At 39.0% G+C, this 17,187-nt stretch overlaps 1 protein-coding gene and 1 non-coding gene across 2 annotated transcripts; both read right to left on the reverse strand.

Moving 5' to 3' along the window:
* Positions 1-338: 338 nt before the first annotated feature.
* On the reverse strand, positions 339-16,497 carry LOC141581985 (uncharacterized). Its single transcript, XM_074389222.1, has 7 exons — positions 16,131-16,497; positions 11,179-11,293; positions 10,845-11,018; positions 6,667-6,773; positions 4,911-5,048; positions 1,690-1,760; positions 339-358 (listed from the first exon to the last, which is right to left on the reverse strand). The coding sequence occupies exons 1-7, from the start codon at positions 16,427-16,429 to the stop codon at positions 339-341; spliced, it is 924 nt and encodes a 307-aa protein (XP_074245323.1). The 5' UTR covers positions 16,430-16,497.
* On the reverse strand, positions 2,847-2,952 carry LOC141582098 (U6 spliceosomal RNA). The gene has a single exon (XR_012514929.1). It is a non-coding gene; the product is annotated as a U6 spliceosomal RNA (small nuclear RNA).
* Positions 16,498-17,187: the final 690 nt, after the last annotated feature.

Genomic DNA, 17,187 nt, shown 5'->3' on the forward strand with positions numbered 1-17,187 from the left:
ATTAGCTGGGATTACACATGCTGGCTACCACACTCGGCTAATTTTTGTATTTTTAGTAGAGATGGGGTTCCACCATGATGACCAAGGCTGAATACCTACTCGTTTCTATAGTATTAAAAAGTCTATTATAAACTTGCCTTAGCTGAGTATTCACCTCACTCCCAACCTCTCATATCTCACACTTTTGGTACTAGCAAAAGTGAACTGCTCACAAACCCTGCAAAGCTCACTCAAGCATCTTGTCTTCTGCACTTGCTGCTCTTCCTCCCAGAGGGAATCGTGTTAGAAGTTCCTTCCGGCAGACACACAATCTTGTTACATCTTCCTTCTGCCAATCATCATTCTTCTGCTTCTTTACCTTGAAACATTCTACTCAGTCTGCATGCTTACCTTCAATCCTACCTACCTTTATTCAAAAAGCTTTCATTCCTCATCAGTTATGTCTGGCACATAATCAATATAATAAATAATCATAATTATAAATTTCCAGTGGGCATCCAGCACACAGCAAGCCCTGATTAAAGTAGCAAAATAATAAAAAATGATAATCATAATAATGAGCTCCTCTCTGTTTGTATTTTTATTTGTGTTCTGTAGCATTAGAAAAAAAATGTATCTAAAAAACATTTCATAGTTATTTGTTAAGCGGACAAGTTAAAACATAAATAAAAATGTTTTTTTTGTCAATTCTGTTGAAAAAGCACAGAAATGAAATAGAGACAATTGTGTTATGAGCACCTTAAAGATCAAAATTACATCAATTTCATCTTTGTCTCCTTGTTATCAAAAGCTCTCTGATAAATAGATGGCTAAATTAAAGGTGTCCTTATACAATCTGGATTGTACAATGTATTAGGTGTCCACATCCAGCATACTAGCATTTTTGTTATTGTGAAACATTTTCTACTTTTATTATCATCTGCTGAGCCTAGAGTTGGGCAATTTGTATATTTATTATGACAATCTTTTGATGAATGGTAGCCGAGCATCTTGTTCTAACAAAATTACTGTTATCATGACAATTAACCCACAGATAGAAGAACACATCTTGTTCCAACAAAGTAAATATATCTCTTTTCATTTCAAATTAGGAGGAGTGAAGTCAGCAATAGTGAGACCTTGCTGGTACAAGCATAGGTTTCCTGACCAGTGCCTCACAGATTGGCACCAGTCCATGGCCTATTAAGAACCTCACTACACAGGAGGAAGTGAGCAGGAGGCAAACCAAGGAAGTGTCATTTGTATTTACAGCCACACCCCTGGCTCATCTTACTGCCTGAGCTCTGCCTCCTGTTAGATCAGGGACAGCATTAGATCCTCACTGAAGCATGAACCTTGTTGTGAACTGCCCACATGAGGAATCTAGATCATGTGCTGCTTACGAGAATCTAATGTCATATGATCTGTCACTGTCGCCCTTTGTCCCAAGATCAGACCATCTATTTGTAGGAAAAGAAGCTCAGAGCTCCCACTGATTCTACATTACGGTAAGTTGCTAATTATTTCATTATATATTACAATGTATTAATAGTATAAAGTAGCAAAATAAATGTAATGTGATTGAATAATCCTGAAACTACCTCAACCTTTCCCTAGTCCATGGAATAACTGTCTTCCACAAAACCGGTCCCTGGTGCCAAAAAGCCTGGTGACAACTGGCCTAAAGTAACTCACTATCAGAAGTCTTACCTGGATTGCTGTTTTCAGAAAACTTTTTTGACTTCTGTTTTTCTTTGTAGTCCGAAAGTAATTGGCAAATTCTGTGTATAAAAATGTAATAAATAAAAAGACTTTTAATACTGAGATAAAAAATACTTACCAAATGTGAAATGCTTAGAGTAATTCAAACAATATCAGAATATCAGAACTTAACAATATTATTCCATCCACCTATGTGTACATTCTACAAACTTATCATAAACAAGAAAAAGAGTAAAGTGAAATAGTCAGAAATCAAGGGCACTATGACCCAGTAAGTTAACTCGCATTAGTCTGACATAATGTGTACCAACTCTGCCTAAGTCCTAGCTGCATAATGAACAGCTATTTGTTCTTGGACAAGTTGCTCCTCTTGGGCTCAATGTCATCTTCTACAAAATAAGAACTTTGCTGTCTTATTTCACTAGATTGTTATAAAGATTTAACAAGATAACATTTTTTAAAAGCTCACAGAAATATTAAAGCAATGGAATAATCTGTTCCTAAATTTTATGACTGAAATCATGTTGGAATTTCAAATAAAACCCAATCTGTATTTTGTGCATATGTTCCAATATGAAAAGGTTGCTGTTTTCAGGAAATGTTATTAAGTCCTAATTTTGCTTATTAGTTGTCCTACTCTTTGTGGCTCATAGTTCAGGGCATCTCAACTATTTCACAGTTTGTAACTAAATTTATTGATAAATAACTCCTTAAAGTAGATGACATGATTATCCACTATTATGGAGTCTATCAATCACACTAAGGACAGAAAAACCAATGGATGTTAAGACCTGGCTGGGACCAATGATCCTTCCCTATAGACTCAAACTCTCAAACAGCAGATGTTTGTCAGGATGATGCTTTATATCCATGTTCATCTCCAGCTGACATGAGAGACCAAAACCCTACTTTCATTTATTTTTAGGTTCCATGAAGAAGTTGCAAGATACATACTAACAACATATTTTGCACACAACACCACACACATTATTCAGTTCCAGTGTTATCTCATAGACCACCTTACATGACTATTTTTGCAGTACAAATAACAACTTCAATATTTTGGTGACACCCATTTTGCTTTGAATCACTCTGTTGCATTATAGCTAGTCAGCAAACAGTCAAATGACCTTCCACTGACTGTGCAAAATATGGAATGCTTCAAAAATCTGTGTGGCCTCCTTATGCAGGAAGCCATGCTATTTTTCTCTTTATTGTTTCAATTTGAGAATGGGTACTGCTGAAGCAAACAGAAAGTTCTACTTTTACATGTGATTAGAAAGAACTTACAGAGTACCTACATAAATTGGTTATGAGTAACATATAAGCAGGGAATAATACACTGCAGAAGGCCGCAGGAGGCCTCTGAGGAGGAAGGCCTCTTCATGCCTCATGCTCCAGTTCAGGGTGACCTTGGCTCTGTTACCATAAACATTGTGCTCAAGGCTATAAAAACTCTTCGTAGAACTATGATGTAGCCAGACTTGTGGGCTCCTTGTAAGGTCTGTGTTCCATCAGCTGTACTTAGATAACAAGCTAAAGATAACCACACGTTCTTCTTTTGTGAAACCCCCAAACTGCCACTGTTATCAATCCTTAGAATGACACACCACTTCCCGTTCACTGATTCAGTTCTGGCTCACTGGTTCACTCCACCATCATCCTCTCCCCACCATTACTCCACCCCTACCCTGTAGATCAAAGTGATTGTAACCAATAAATAGAGTGGATGGTCAGAGCTCAGGGCCTTCACTGTCACCTCCAAAGTAATAAGTGATGGCCCTCTGGTCCCATCATCTCTCTTCATCTTTCTTTTTCTCATTCCTTTGTTGCCACCAAACTCAGGGTACCCACAGGTGATGTAGGGGTGGCTCCCTACATTCTGGTGCCCAATGTGGGGCTCATGGAGCCCTACATTCTGGCACCCAACATGTGGGGCTTATGGATCCCTATGTTCTGGCACCCAGTGTGCAGGGCTCATGGATTCCCTACATTCAGTGATGAGACATGGACAAGGTATGGCTCTGTTAAGTCCAACTAACCTACTTGAGATTCTGAGAATTATCTTCAATAGCTTCCTGTGAGGTAGAATTTGAAAATATTTTTAAATATTGAGGTAGAGTTGCAAGTAGCTTGGGCAATTTTCATTATTATTTAAAACAGCTCAGTCAAGGGGCCAATCACAACTGGGAGTCCGCCGCTTCTGGGAAGGTAAATATGGGATTTTCTACTGCCTCAGGTATTATACAGGATATAAAGGTGCATGAGGGTACAGAACTGGTAGCAAAGAAGAAGGAAACACTCATCTCTTCCTGCCACATTATTTCAACCTCTCTGACCATTTAGAACAAGCCCAATGAATATCTGCTACAGAAAAGACCAACAAAGGCCTGAAAGGATCTCTTACCATGAAGGTCTCAGCTAAGTCTAGGCTGAATATGGGGGAGATGGTCAATTAGCTCATTTTGTGTGTGGATAAAGTCACATTGCCAGAGAATGGTGCTGGTGCTTTGGGAATAATGGCTGAGCATATAAGCATAGGTATGTGAATTTAAAAAACGCTGTAACTTCAACATCTTTGTATGAATCACCATGAAGACCTGAGGGATCTGAATCAGTAAGGGCATCTTGGTGTCAAAGATCAACCATTACCAGGCAGCAGGACCAGTTTCAGGGGCAAAAATGCAACAGAATCAACAGAAACAACAGAATGATTGGAGTGCCCTTTGTTTCTAGTCCTTCTGATTTGATAAAAGGGATTGTCTTCCTTGGATTTAGTAAATCCTTTGGTTCTTGAAAAATTCAAAGAGTATGGAAGAGATAGTCTTCAGAAGACAGTAAATGACTTTCTGATAAACTGGACATTTCAAGACCCAAATAACTAATTAAAAAAAAAAAAAGAAAAAAGAAAGATGTGACACTATTTTTTATCTCATTCATAGGTGTTATACTTGGATGAAATGAACAATGTTGGAATCTGTAAACATAAAGGTCTTACAAGTCCTGAGATAAAGAATCCTGAACACACTGGTACTTCTAACCGGTCTACCTTTTGCTTGATTTCTAGCTGATGCAGGGGACTAACTCATTGCCACTTTAAAACTACCCAAACCAAACTACTACATCTCACTTGATATATAAGATACAGTTGTTGTAATTATTTTAAGCCTTAATTTAGTGTTAACTAGACTTTTCATGTAAACACTTACATATTATGTTGACTAGACACAGCATAATCCCTGGCAGTTTTTCCAGATTTATCTTGACAAAATGCATCAATATCTTTATCAAGTAGAAGGCCAACCATACTTGCTGATCCACAACATACGGCAAGTATAAGCACAGTCCTAAAATGACAGAGAGGTAATTTTTCCCTAACTGTAATAAAGTTGTAAGCTAATCTGGCATACTTTACCCATTTAGTATCTTGCCTGTCAATGCAGAATTAAACATTTGCATGCACTAAAAGACATAAGCATCTTGGGTGCTCAAGTGTTAATCTCTGTAAAATACCACCAAAGTTAAAAGGAAGGGACAAAAAGAAAACCTCTTATCTCAGTGGGTGTTAAATAGTAGAAGCTGCTAATTTAAAGGCCTTTGATGGGCAAGAAACTATGCTAGGGCCACTTATCTGAAGTGAACAAAGATTTCAGTAAAGATTTCCTTCCCGCTTCCTGAGACTGATATACAGTAACAGAAAATCAGCTGTGGGGTCACATAAGAGCTATCTGCATGCTGAAAGCAGTAATATTAATAAGAATGGTGAAAACAGTAGTCATAATAGTTTCAGTTAATGATGCCAATAAGCATGTGCTGGGCACTGAATTAAATGCCGCACACACACATCTTTCTTACTTATGCACAGGCAATTTTGAAGGAGATATTCTCCTCCTTTTCATATATGACAACACATTTGGTGGTAAATAACATTGCCAAGGTCACACACCTATCAAGTAAGAAAGCTAGGAATTAAACCCAGTCTTGTGTGAATCCGAAGCCTAGCTCTTTTCTCTTATCACCCACCTACACCTTGCCTTCATTAAAGGAACAGTGTACCCACTTAAAACTACCTCTACTTCCTCTCTCCATACCAATTAAAAATAAGGCCAGACACAGTGGCTCACACCTGTAATCCCAGCACTCTGGGAGGCCGAGGCAGGCGGATCACAAGGTAAAGAAATTGAGACCATCCTGACCAACACGGTGAAACCCAGTCTCTACTAAGAAATACAACAATTAGCTGGGCACGGTGAAGCGTGCTTATAATCTCAGCTACTCAGGAGGCCGATTCAGGAAAATTGCTTGAACCTGGGAGGTGGAGTTTGCAGTGAGCAGAGATGGTACCACTGCACTCCAGCCTGGTGCCTGGTGACAGAGCGAGACTCTGTCTCAAAAATAAACAAACAAACAAACAAACAAATAAATAAATAATCAAAACATCAAAATACACTGGAATTAAAACAAAAGCTGATGAACTTACAGTATGTGGGAATAGCAATTAATTGTCTTGGAGGCATAAGCTAACATTTATATTCTTCAAAGAAAGCAACTCATCACAGAGTTATTCAAAAGACAAAATGATTATCAACTCCTATTTATGTTTAATAAAGTGTATTAGTGGAAAAGCATATAAGACATAGAGATTAAAAACTACTAGAAAGAGTTAAGTTCAATACTAAGTCATAAGTAAACTAAAAGTTAAAGTTCACACTTCATGAGACAAATATGAAATCCATTTAGCTAACATAAATCATATAACCAAAAATGTCACATAATAACATCAGTCAGTGTAGTAAGAGGAATCCCACTAAAACTGTTCTTTATGTTGCCCAGTCTAATTGTTTTTCTACTTAACTGATTTGTTGATCCTGATCACTATGTTGCAGTAAGTTAATCTTATAAATGTTTATGACTTGAGTGACTGCTATCATTCTACAACACAGAGATTAAAAAAAATAACTATACCTTCCAAATTTATCAATTGCATTTACATTAGCTTTTTTCTTGATTAAAAATTTCATCATTTTCTCTTTTTGTCCATATACAGCAAGTGAAAGTGGCGTGAGGCCACACTGTAAAACAATAAAAGCAAAAATGATATTTGATTCAAAAAATTATGTACTTCTCAACTGAACTGGAAACTATATAAGATCCTATAAACTTACACTCATAGAAAGTAAACAAATTATAGTCACTTCCTTCTTACTCTTCGGTGCTTTCTCACACACTGCTCTTTCCCTTGGAGACACCTCTCTTCTGCCTCAACACATTAACTCTGATCATCTCAAAAACTCAGTTTAAACACTTACTGGTTCCAGGAATCTTTGCTTCTATGCCAGCGTTTGGCGTGGTATTATTGGATGATAATATTTTTTCCATCTAAACAAAGAGCTGTATCTTTTAGCTCTATATTCTCAAACTCTAAGACAAATTGTTGGGTATAAAGCAAGAATTTGTAAAATATTTCTTTAGTTTCATGTTTTACCAAAAGATCAAGCTCCAATGTGCAATAAATATTGCTACTAAGTCTCATACTGCCCATTTCAACAATTTTTCCAACATGTATTCATTTAAAATCAATTTGTATTTAAGTTTTCCAGATTGGTAACTAAATAAATAATCAGTTCACAGAACTAGTGAAACCAAATTTACAGAATCCCTATATGTAGTCTCAATAACTCCATGGTTTTCAGTGTTTAAAACTGCCATCCTGATTAAGCAAATGCTCTACAAACGTTTTATTTTTTATTATTTATTGTACTTTAGGTTCTGGGGTGCATGTGCAAATCATGCAGGATTGTTGCATAGTTACAAACATGGCAAGGTGGTTTGCTGCCTTCATCCCCCTATCTCCTCTATCTTGTATTTCTCCCCTCATTATCCCTCCCTACCCTCCCCATGCCCCTGCTGTCCCTCTCCTAGACCCCCTCAACCGACCACAGTCTCTGATGCTCCCCTCCCTGTGTCCATGTGTTCTCATTGTTCAACACCCACCTTTGAGTGATAATATGTGGTGTTTGGTTTCCTGTTCTTGTGTCTGTTTGCTAAAATGATGGTTTCCAGAGTCATCCATGTCCCTACGAAGGACATGAACTCATCATTTTTTATGGCTGCATAGTATTCCACGGTGTATATGTGCCACATTTTGTTTATCCAGTCTATAATTGATGGACATTTGGGTTGGTTCCAGGTCTTTGCTATTGTAAACAGTGCCACAATGATCATATGTGTGCATTTGTCTTTATAATAGAGCAATTTATAATTCTTTGGGTATATACCCAGTAATGAGATTGCTGGGTCAAATGGAATTTCTATTTCTAGGTCCTTGAGAAATTGCCACACTGTTTTCCACAATGATTGAACTAATTTGCAATCCCACCAACAGTGCAAAAATGTTCCTATTTCTCTACATCCTATCCAGCATCTGTTGTCTCCAGGTTTTTTAAAGATCACCATTCTAACTGGTGTGAGATGGTATCTCAATGTGGTTTTGATTTGCATTTCTCTAATGACCAGTGCTGATGAGCATTTTTTAATACGTTTGGTGGGCTCATATATGTCTTCTTTTGTAAAGTGTCTGTTCATATCCTTTGACCACTTTTGATTGGGTTTGTTTGTTTTCTTATAAATCTGTTTTATTTCTTTGCACATTCTGGATATTAGTCTTTTGTCAGATGGGCAGATTGCCAAATGTTTTTCCCATTCTGTTGGTTGCCAGTTCACTCTAATGATTGTTTCCTTTGCTGTACAGAAGCTCTGGAGTTTAATTAGATTCCATTTGTCTATTTTGGCTTTTGTTGCCATTGCTTTTGGTGTTTAAGCCATGAAGTCCTTGCCTACGCCTATGTCCTGAATGGTTTTGCCTAGGTTTTCTTCTAGGGTGTTTATGGTGTTAAGACTTATGTTTAGATTGTTAATCCATCTGGAATTAATTTTAGTGTAAGGTGTCAGGAAGGGGTCCAGTTTCTGCTTTCTGCACACTGCTAGCCAGTTTTCCCAATACCATTTAGAGAGATACTGGATAGTCTATAATAAAGCTTCAATTGATCAAAGAAGTTTAGAACTTGCTACAATTCTAACTGAGAAAACTCTGATCTTACTAACAACTTACTGAGCTAAGCACTTGAATGGTAACAAAGAGACACAAAATCCTGAGAGGACCATCCTCTACTTATTGAAGACTACTCACTGCAAATTTCTAAAGACCTTCTGAATGGCAGTGAATAACTGATGTTAGGAGAAGGTATTATTCCGTAAGCTGATTGATACTGCCAATAATATTCATTTTAACATCCCAACCACAGAGATAAAAGTCAGATTAGGCCAGCAATGGTGGCACACACCTGTAATCCTAGCATTTTGAAAGCCTGAAGCAGGTGAATCACTTGAGCCCAGGAGTTCAAGACTGGCCTGGGCAACATGGCAAAAAACTCATCTCTACTTCAGAAAAAAAAAAATACTAAAACTGAGGTTGAAGGACCACCTGAGCTTGGGGAGGTCAAGGCTGCAGGGAGCTGTGATCACACTACTGCACTCCAGCCTGGCAGAGACCTTGTCTCCCACCCCCCAAAAAAGTCAAACTAGTATTATGGGAAATGAAAGATATAAAGGAATTAGCACATATCCAACTCCAACTGCAACTATTCTAGAGATCTTAAGTTTCTGAGATGTAAGAATTTATATATTACACTTATTTATTCAGTGATTCCTCAGCAGGAGTGTATCCAGATTTTGAGGAATTTGTCATCATTGTTTAGAGAAAGGTCTCATTATGTTGCCCAGGCTAGACTCAAACTCCTGAGCTCAAGCAATTTTCCCCCTCAGCCTCCCCAGCAGCTGAGACTACAGCCATTCACCACCATGCCTGGCTTCAAGGAAACCTTTTGAAACATACATGTCCAGGATTTATTAGACTTACTTTATGAAAATCTTCAGGGGAGAGCCTAGACTTGTAGATTATTTAAAATTTTTCCTCAGGTTACTGAGATGCACAATTCTAGCTGAAAACTAGTGCAATAGATAATTACTTCGGTGTCCTCTCTTAGCCACATGACCAATTCCCTTTATCATTTGAGGATTTGGCCAAAAAGAGAAAAGAGTAGGAGAGAGATTCATTTGCTGAAAACACCACATAATTTTCCCAGGTAAGAGAAGAACAGGGTCTAGTAAACTCAAAATCCAACTTGATCTTGTTATTTATAAGCTCCTTATCTCCCACCTTCCCATCAAGACATTCTAGATTAGAAAGCAGAATTGAGACTCTAGTTGGCTATTTCTACCAGAAGAGGATCATGAGTCAGTTAAGTACCTGTTACTCCCTCTGCTCAAGGGTTTCCCACTACATTACCACCTATTCACTGCCAATCTGGTTCCTCAGAGGCCTCCTAACATTGATCTCCAGGCAATTTATAACTAACTCCCTCTCCCAAACTGAAAACTCGTTCTATAAAACTGAAGAGAACTCTGTCTCACCATACAAAAGAAACGAATGAATACCACCACACACACACACACACACACACACACACACACACACACACACACACAAAACCGTTTCATGGTCTTTCCCCTCCATTACCTAATTTCCAAACTAGCCTTGATATTTCTGATTGCTCTTTTCTCCCCTTTCCATTTCTCCCTCATGAGCAATCAGAGCTACCCTAAACCTTGCCACTCAAGATACATCACTTCATATCGATTACTTTTCTTAGAAATTTGCCAAAGCAGCAGGATTTCTATTCACTGAAACATGTTTTTGTTTTCTTGGAGTTTTAATGTAAAACTTATTTCCAGGGCAAATTTTACTATTTTACAGTCATTAGGAAAAATAAACAAACAAACAAACAAACAAAAAACCTGGGAAAGAAAAATTGGAAAAAGCAATAAGTATTACCTTTTACAATGTCAGTGTTTTCAAAAAAAGAAATTTACCACAAGTACATTTTTAAAAAAGCTGTACCCTCTAATTCTTCTTTAAATTTAACAATATTTAAAATAAAATCTTAGACAATTAAGTCATTTCAAAATATTTTCATTCAGATATGCTTGAGCTTCCAAATACAGAAAACTAACCCTTACACAGGAGGTCGGTGTTAAAACAATCGCATTTCAGTATTTTGAAAATAAAATGGATAGATCTATACCTTGTTTTTTGCTTCAATATCAGCACCATATAAAAGCAGTGCTTTGGCCAGTAATTTGTCTTCATTGTAGACCGCATAGTGTAGCGCGGTATTGCCATACACATCCGGAAGGTCTGGGTCAGTGCCATGTTCTAGCAACGTTAACACACATTCATCTTCTTGGCACTGTACGGCCTGTCAGTATTAGACCAAAAACAAATCATAAATCCTAGGAACTCAAAAGAAATATTCCACAGGTTTCACCAACTAGCTATATTTAAATGAGAAAACTCATCTTTATTCTACATATTGAAATCAAATCCATCTCGTGCCGATACAGTCGGCTACTGCATACCTTTATTAGAGCTGTCCTCTTTTTGCTGTCAAAGGCATGAAGTTCACATCTTCTGTACAGCAAGAGTTTTACTATTTCTGAATTCCCATTGGCAGAGGCCAAATGGAGGGCAGTTCTATGGGAGTGAGAAGACTTTTTAGGAAATTGTAGTGCACTATCTACAGCCACCTCAGCAATTCATGTCATTGCAAACACTGAACAGTCTGCTATTACTCTGCCTTCAAAACAAACATTGCATTTTCCTTTGAAGAAAGTATACTATTTATTACCCCTCCTTACTCACTGTATGAGTGAAAGAGCAGCCTATTTGAACAGAAAGAGCATAGCCCTTGGATTCCATTCAACTTGGGCTGGAATCCTCTTTCCGCTCTGTCACTTCCTAGATGTTGCTTAGCCTTTTTGTATCTCAATTTCCTCAACAATAAAATGGGAATGAAAATAGTAACTTTCTCAGAGAAAACCACTGTAATACTTAATGAGACTCTACACAAAAGACAGAGAATAGTTCCTAACACAACAGCTCAATTGCTAGATATTATAATTTTTACTACTACTACTGGAGACATGTGAATTGAGTGAGATAATACAATTATACCTACACTTTGAGGTATTTTTTAAGGATTACAGGTAACATTCTATTTTAGTGATTCTAAGATGATTCCACGGTTGAACATTTCTTACACTGGAATGTCACTTGTAATTCATGATTTACTATAACTAATTAGCAGCATTTAAATAATTCTCTTATTGGGATGTAAAATAATGAGGCATCTTACAATGCCTGGTGCCTTACATTAGCTAGGCCACGTTATAATATAAGAGGTCTGGCACAGTTCTAGTCCAATGACTGGCATTTAGATGAAATAAGAAGGCTGAGGTGAAAACAAAAACAAATTTCTAAAATAAACTAATTCTTACTTTGGTTTTCAAAAAACTTTAAGCCAAAGAAAACTTGAGATTTAAATGACTAAGTATGTCTCATTTTTTTCAATACTCAGAATTACAGAATGTATGTAAATCAGGTATTTCTAATCATTAATATTAGGATTTAAGACTATTAGCAATTTTCTTTTTTAAAAAAGGATTTGGAAAACTATTTGTGGAGTTTCTTCAACGTTTACATCCAGTGATACCTGTGCAGGATGCGCAGTTTTGTTACATAGGTAAATGTGTGCCAAGGGGGGTTGTACAGATGGTTTCATCACCCAGATATGAAGCCGACTACCTGTTCCTTCTATTTCCTGCTGCTTTCCCTCCTCCCAACCCCCACCGTCTGATAGGCCCAGTGTGTGCTGCTCCCCTGTAGGTGTCTGTGTGTTCTCATCATTTAGCTCTCACCTGTAAGTGAGAACATGTGGTATCTGGTGTTTTCTGTTCCTGTGTTAGTTTGCTAAGGATAATGGCCTCCAACATCATCCATGTCCCTGTAAAGGACATGCTCTCATTCTTTTTTTGTGGCTGCTGTTTATGTATCCCATTTTAGTTCTTAAAAGTACTAAAACAGTCTTTATCCAAGATTGTTATAAATTTTAAAGGACAATTAAAGGTTATCTTTTTACTATTTCTACCTTCAGAAATGCTTTTGTTTGAAAGGAGAGAGGAAAAGCTTCAATTAAGTTCTAATACCCCAATTTTAAATATCTCAGTTTGCCCAGCCCCAACATGTAAACATGAAGTTTTCAAAGATGAAGGACACTGAGAGGGAGTAGAACATGCCTGCGACGTAATAGGTGCGAGACAGTAGAATATGCCTGCCACAAAATAGGTGTCTGGCTTATGTTTGATGAATAAATAGATTGAAAGGATACAGCTGGTGAGTTCAATATTTAAAAAAAACTCCTGTAGAGGAATACATTTGTAATAGTAATAATCAGTTATATTTGCTATTTTAATTTTCATATATAACTAAAGTAAAACCATTAATCCACAGTTTTTACACATTATATATAAGGAGAAGATAAATATATAATAAAATGAATGTACAATAAAATCTACTGGAACAGGTAAACAGATTCCCTCTACTTCTGGATAGGGTAAAAGTTTACAGAAGATACCCATCCACAGAAATAAAAACAAATAATAGAATGTGAGAAACTATTTGTATCTATGCAAGTAGCATATTTCTTCTCTTCCCAAGGATTATTTCATGACTACTGAAACTTAACTAAAACTTTTGAGATGTTCATTGCAGAAATCACAGATAAGAGAAAGGGAAAAACTTCACTCACAAATCCCCAGAAATAAATTTGATCATATTTTCTACATCTTTTCAGCTAACACAAAAGCAGATTGTTGGTGTATATGTAAAACAGATTTTTTCCTCACTTTATATACCAAATTACATCTTTGCATGTCAACATATCTCTATCTATTGATGCCCTCAATGGTTACATATTATTCCATGCCATGGATGCACTGAAATTTGTTCATAAAATCTTCATATGAGTTCTTCTCAATACATTGCTATTATAAGCAATACAAAAAAAAGATGTATATATTTATTAAAGCTATTTCAGAATAATGAAATTGATGAGTAAAAGGCATATACATGTTAAAAATAGAGTTCTTACCACCAAAGTATCTATTTGAAAAGTCACAGCAACGTAAACTTTAAGCAACTGTGTAAATACCACTGTTCTTCATCCTCACACACTTTGTGCATAGAAAAGCATATTCCATTCCCCTTTTTTTTTTTTTTTTTTTTTTTTTTTTTTTGAGAGGGATTCTCGCTGTGTCCCCAGACCAGAGTGCAGTGGCACAATCTTGGCTCACTGCAACCTATGCCTCCCAGGTTGAAGCAGTTCTCCTGCCTCAGTCTCCCAAGTATCTGAGATTACAAGTACTCGCCACCAGGCCCAGGTCCAGCAAAGTTTTGTATTTTTAGTAGAGACAGGCTTTCACCATGCTGGCCTGGCTGGTCTCAAATTCTGAAATCATGATCCACCTTCCTTGACCTCCCAAAGTGCTGAGATTACAGGCATGAATCACTGCACCTGGCTTGTCATTCCTCTTCTAACTTAAATTAGAATTAGAAAACAGTATTTTCTAATTCTGTTAGAAATTAGAAAATATTTTTAATTTCTAAACAGTATTTTCTAATTTCTGTGAAACAGAAAACAGTATTTCATTCCTCCTCTAGCTTAAATTCCTTCTCTTACCAGAACACTATGTTTTCCTAAGTGCGTAGATCACTGGTAGACATACAAAGAAATTACTTTGCCCAATTTTAAATTGAGTTTATTTAGTTGTCTTTTGGTTGACTTGAAAGAATTCTCTGTAAAATGAAAATACATGTTTTGTAAAGATGTTGGACCTCTGTTAATGTTTTTCTTATATACGGATGTTTTTTATTTTGCCAAGCCAACTTTCAGAATATTTGCTTTGGGAGATTCTTAGGAAGGTCATTGTGAACATAAAAATACATCTGCATATATAGGCCAGGCACAGTGGCTCACAACTGTAATCTCAGCACTTTGGGAGGCCAAGGCAGGTGGATCACAAGTTCAAGAGTTCAAGACCAGCCTGGCCAAGATGATGAAACCCATCTCTACTAAAAATACAAAAACAAATAGCCAGGCATGGTGATGGGCACCTGTAATCCCAGCTACTCGAGAGGCTGAGGCAGAGAATTGCTTAAACCTGGGAGACAGAGGTTGCAGTGAGCCGAGATCACACCACTATACTCCAGCCTGGGCGACAAAGACTTCACCTAAATATTTAATATGCATATATAAATAGGCATTTGTGGTTTTTTTTTCTGGTACTTTTCACCTTTTGTGTATTTAAAGTTTTTTACTCTATACTGCAGGAATTTATTTTTGTCACATAAAAATCTAGCTAGGTTTCTCCAAACAGCCTGCATTTCACTTAGGAATAATTAAGTTTTTTACTAATATAAAACATCACCTTTATCAAGGACTAAATTCTTACATACATTTGACTATTTCTGGATTTCCTATTCTATTCTGCTCATTTATGTCTTTTCAGCTGTTAGCAAACAATTTGTGGAAATAGCACATGCAAATTTTGACATCTGGAAAGCAAATCTTTTTCTATTCTGCTACAAAAAAATTAATTTATCACAGTAAAAGACAGCATGCCTAATTTAAAAATGCTAAAACTTTGCTATTTTCATTTGGTTTAGGTCCAAGTGATAAATACAGAAAGAGCTCATATCTTTTTTTTTAGATTTTTTAATTGCATTTTACGTTTTGGGATACATGTGAAGAACATGCAAGACTGTTGCATAGGTACACACATGGCAGTGTGGTTTGCTGCCTTCCTTCCGCTCACCTGTATCTGTCATTTCTCCCCATGCTATCTCTCCCCAGCTTCCCAACCCCCGTCCCGCCCCCATTTCCCCCCAACGGACCCCAGTGTGTAGTGCTCCCCTCCCCGTGTCCATGTGTTCTCATTGTTCAACACCCGCAGAAAGAGCTCATATCTTGAGAGAAATGAGTCTTCCTATTCAAAGACACAAACCATCTTCCCATTTATTTTCCTTCTAAGGTTTCTCAGTAAATAACATATTTACATAGGATACATTGATATGAAACACATATTGAATTTTATTTGAAGAATATTTAGCCAGAAGTTGATACACTATGGAACTTAGTTCTCAATATATACCTTTCTATAATGTATATGACATTGTTTTAAAATGTGTACATTGAAAATAATCTACTGCAACGATTTAGTTTTGCGAGGTACATCACTTTAAGACAGTCTATTAGTGTTCTACGAGGGAAATTATAATTTGATTGGAAATCAGTTAAAGTTTTCTTTTCACGTTGCTGCTCATAAAGAGGCCTGTGCCCTGACCCCTCTGAGGTTCCCACAGCCAGGACGGTGCGGGGCCTGCAGAGACGATAAAGCCGGGCACCCCGCCACCGCCCCCACACCAGTAGGGCACATCCCCACCGTCCCGCCTCCTCTCAGCGAGGCCCAGTTACCTTTGTTCCGTGTCCGTCTCGTTCACGTCAGTGCTCCTGAGCATGACGATGAGATCGGCTCTGGGGACTTTACCCCACCAGGCGGCTCTGTGGAGCTGGTCCAGGTCTTCTCGCCGGACCTGGTACCTTGGCTCCTCGAAGGCACTGTCATCATAGTCTGCCCAAGTGCCCACGTTGCTCTTGCCGCTCCCCCTGCAGCAGGAGAAGCAGTGGCAGCACCATTTGCCCATCCTGCTCCTGAGACCAAAGGGCTTCTTCATAGCGGAGGCAGCCGGCTTTGAACAAACCTCAGCCACCATCTGCTTTTAACAGCCAGGGGAGGCCAGTAGTAGCGGGCAGATCGCCTCTACGAACCAGCTTGACCGACTAGCAGGAAACTCCGGGTTTCCAACCTGGTGGAAGAGAAAGGTCAATCCCAGCCCGAACCTGCCCACCCCAGGAGGGGAGCCCAGCCCAGCCCAGCCCACCCAGGGAGAGCCCAGGCCCACCCAGGGAGAGCCCACTCCAACCCAAGGAAACACCCAGCCCGGCCAGGGGAATGCCAAGCTCAGCAGATAAAAGGTCAGGCCCAGCCAAGGAATTCGAGGGAGGAAACGTCAGTCAAAGCTAGGAACACGGAGCCAAGCGAGGAACACCACGCTAAGCCAGGAACAGCAAAGCCAAGCCACCGCGACAGGCAAGCCAAGCCGTTATGCGCGTGCGGCGTGCTCGAGGCCACGCTTCCACAGGCGAGCCGCAGCGGGCGGCGTGCGCGTGTCCCAGCCTCCGCGGGCGAGCCCCAGCGTGCGGCGTGCGCGTGTCCCAGCCTCCGCGGGCGAGCCCCAGCGTGCGGCGTGCGCGTGTCCCAGCCTCCGCGGGCGAGCCGCAGCGTGCGGCGTGCGCGTGTCCCAGCCTCCGCGGGCGAGCCCCAGCGTGCGGCGTGCGCGTGTCCCAGCCTCCGCGGGCGAGCCCCAGCGCGCGGCGTGCGCGTGTCCCAGCCTCGGCGGGCGAGCCGCAGCGTGCGGCGTGCGCGTGTCCCAGCCTCGGCGGGCGAGCCGCAGCGTGCGGCGTGCGCGTG

Source organism: Saimiri boliviensis, chromosome 18, assembly GCF_048565385.1.
Source record: "Saimiri boliviensis isolate mSaiBol1 chromosome 18, mSaiBol1.pri, whole genome shotgun sequence".
Lineage (NCBI taxonomy): Eukaryota > Metazoa > Chordata > Mammalia > Primates > Cebidae > Saimiri > Saimiri boliviensis.

Coding starts and splice junctions, on each gene's coding strand:
- LOC141581985 (XM_074389222.1), bottom strand. CDS start 16,429: ATGGTGGCTGAGGTTTGTTCAAAGCCGGCTGCCTCCGCTATGAAGAAG. Junction 6,774..10,844: donor ATATTGAAGCAAAAAACAAG/GTATAGATCTAT, acceptor ATTGTTTTACAG/TGTGGCCTCACGCCACTTTC. Junction 5,049..6,666: donor GCAATTGATAAATTTGGAAG/GTATAGTTATTT, acceptor CTGTCATTTTAG/GACTGTGCTTATACTTGCCG.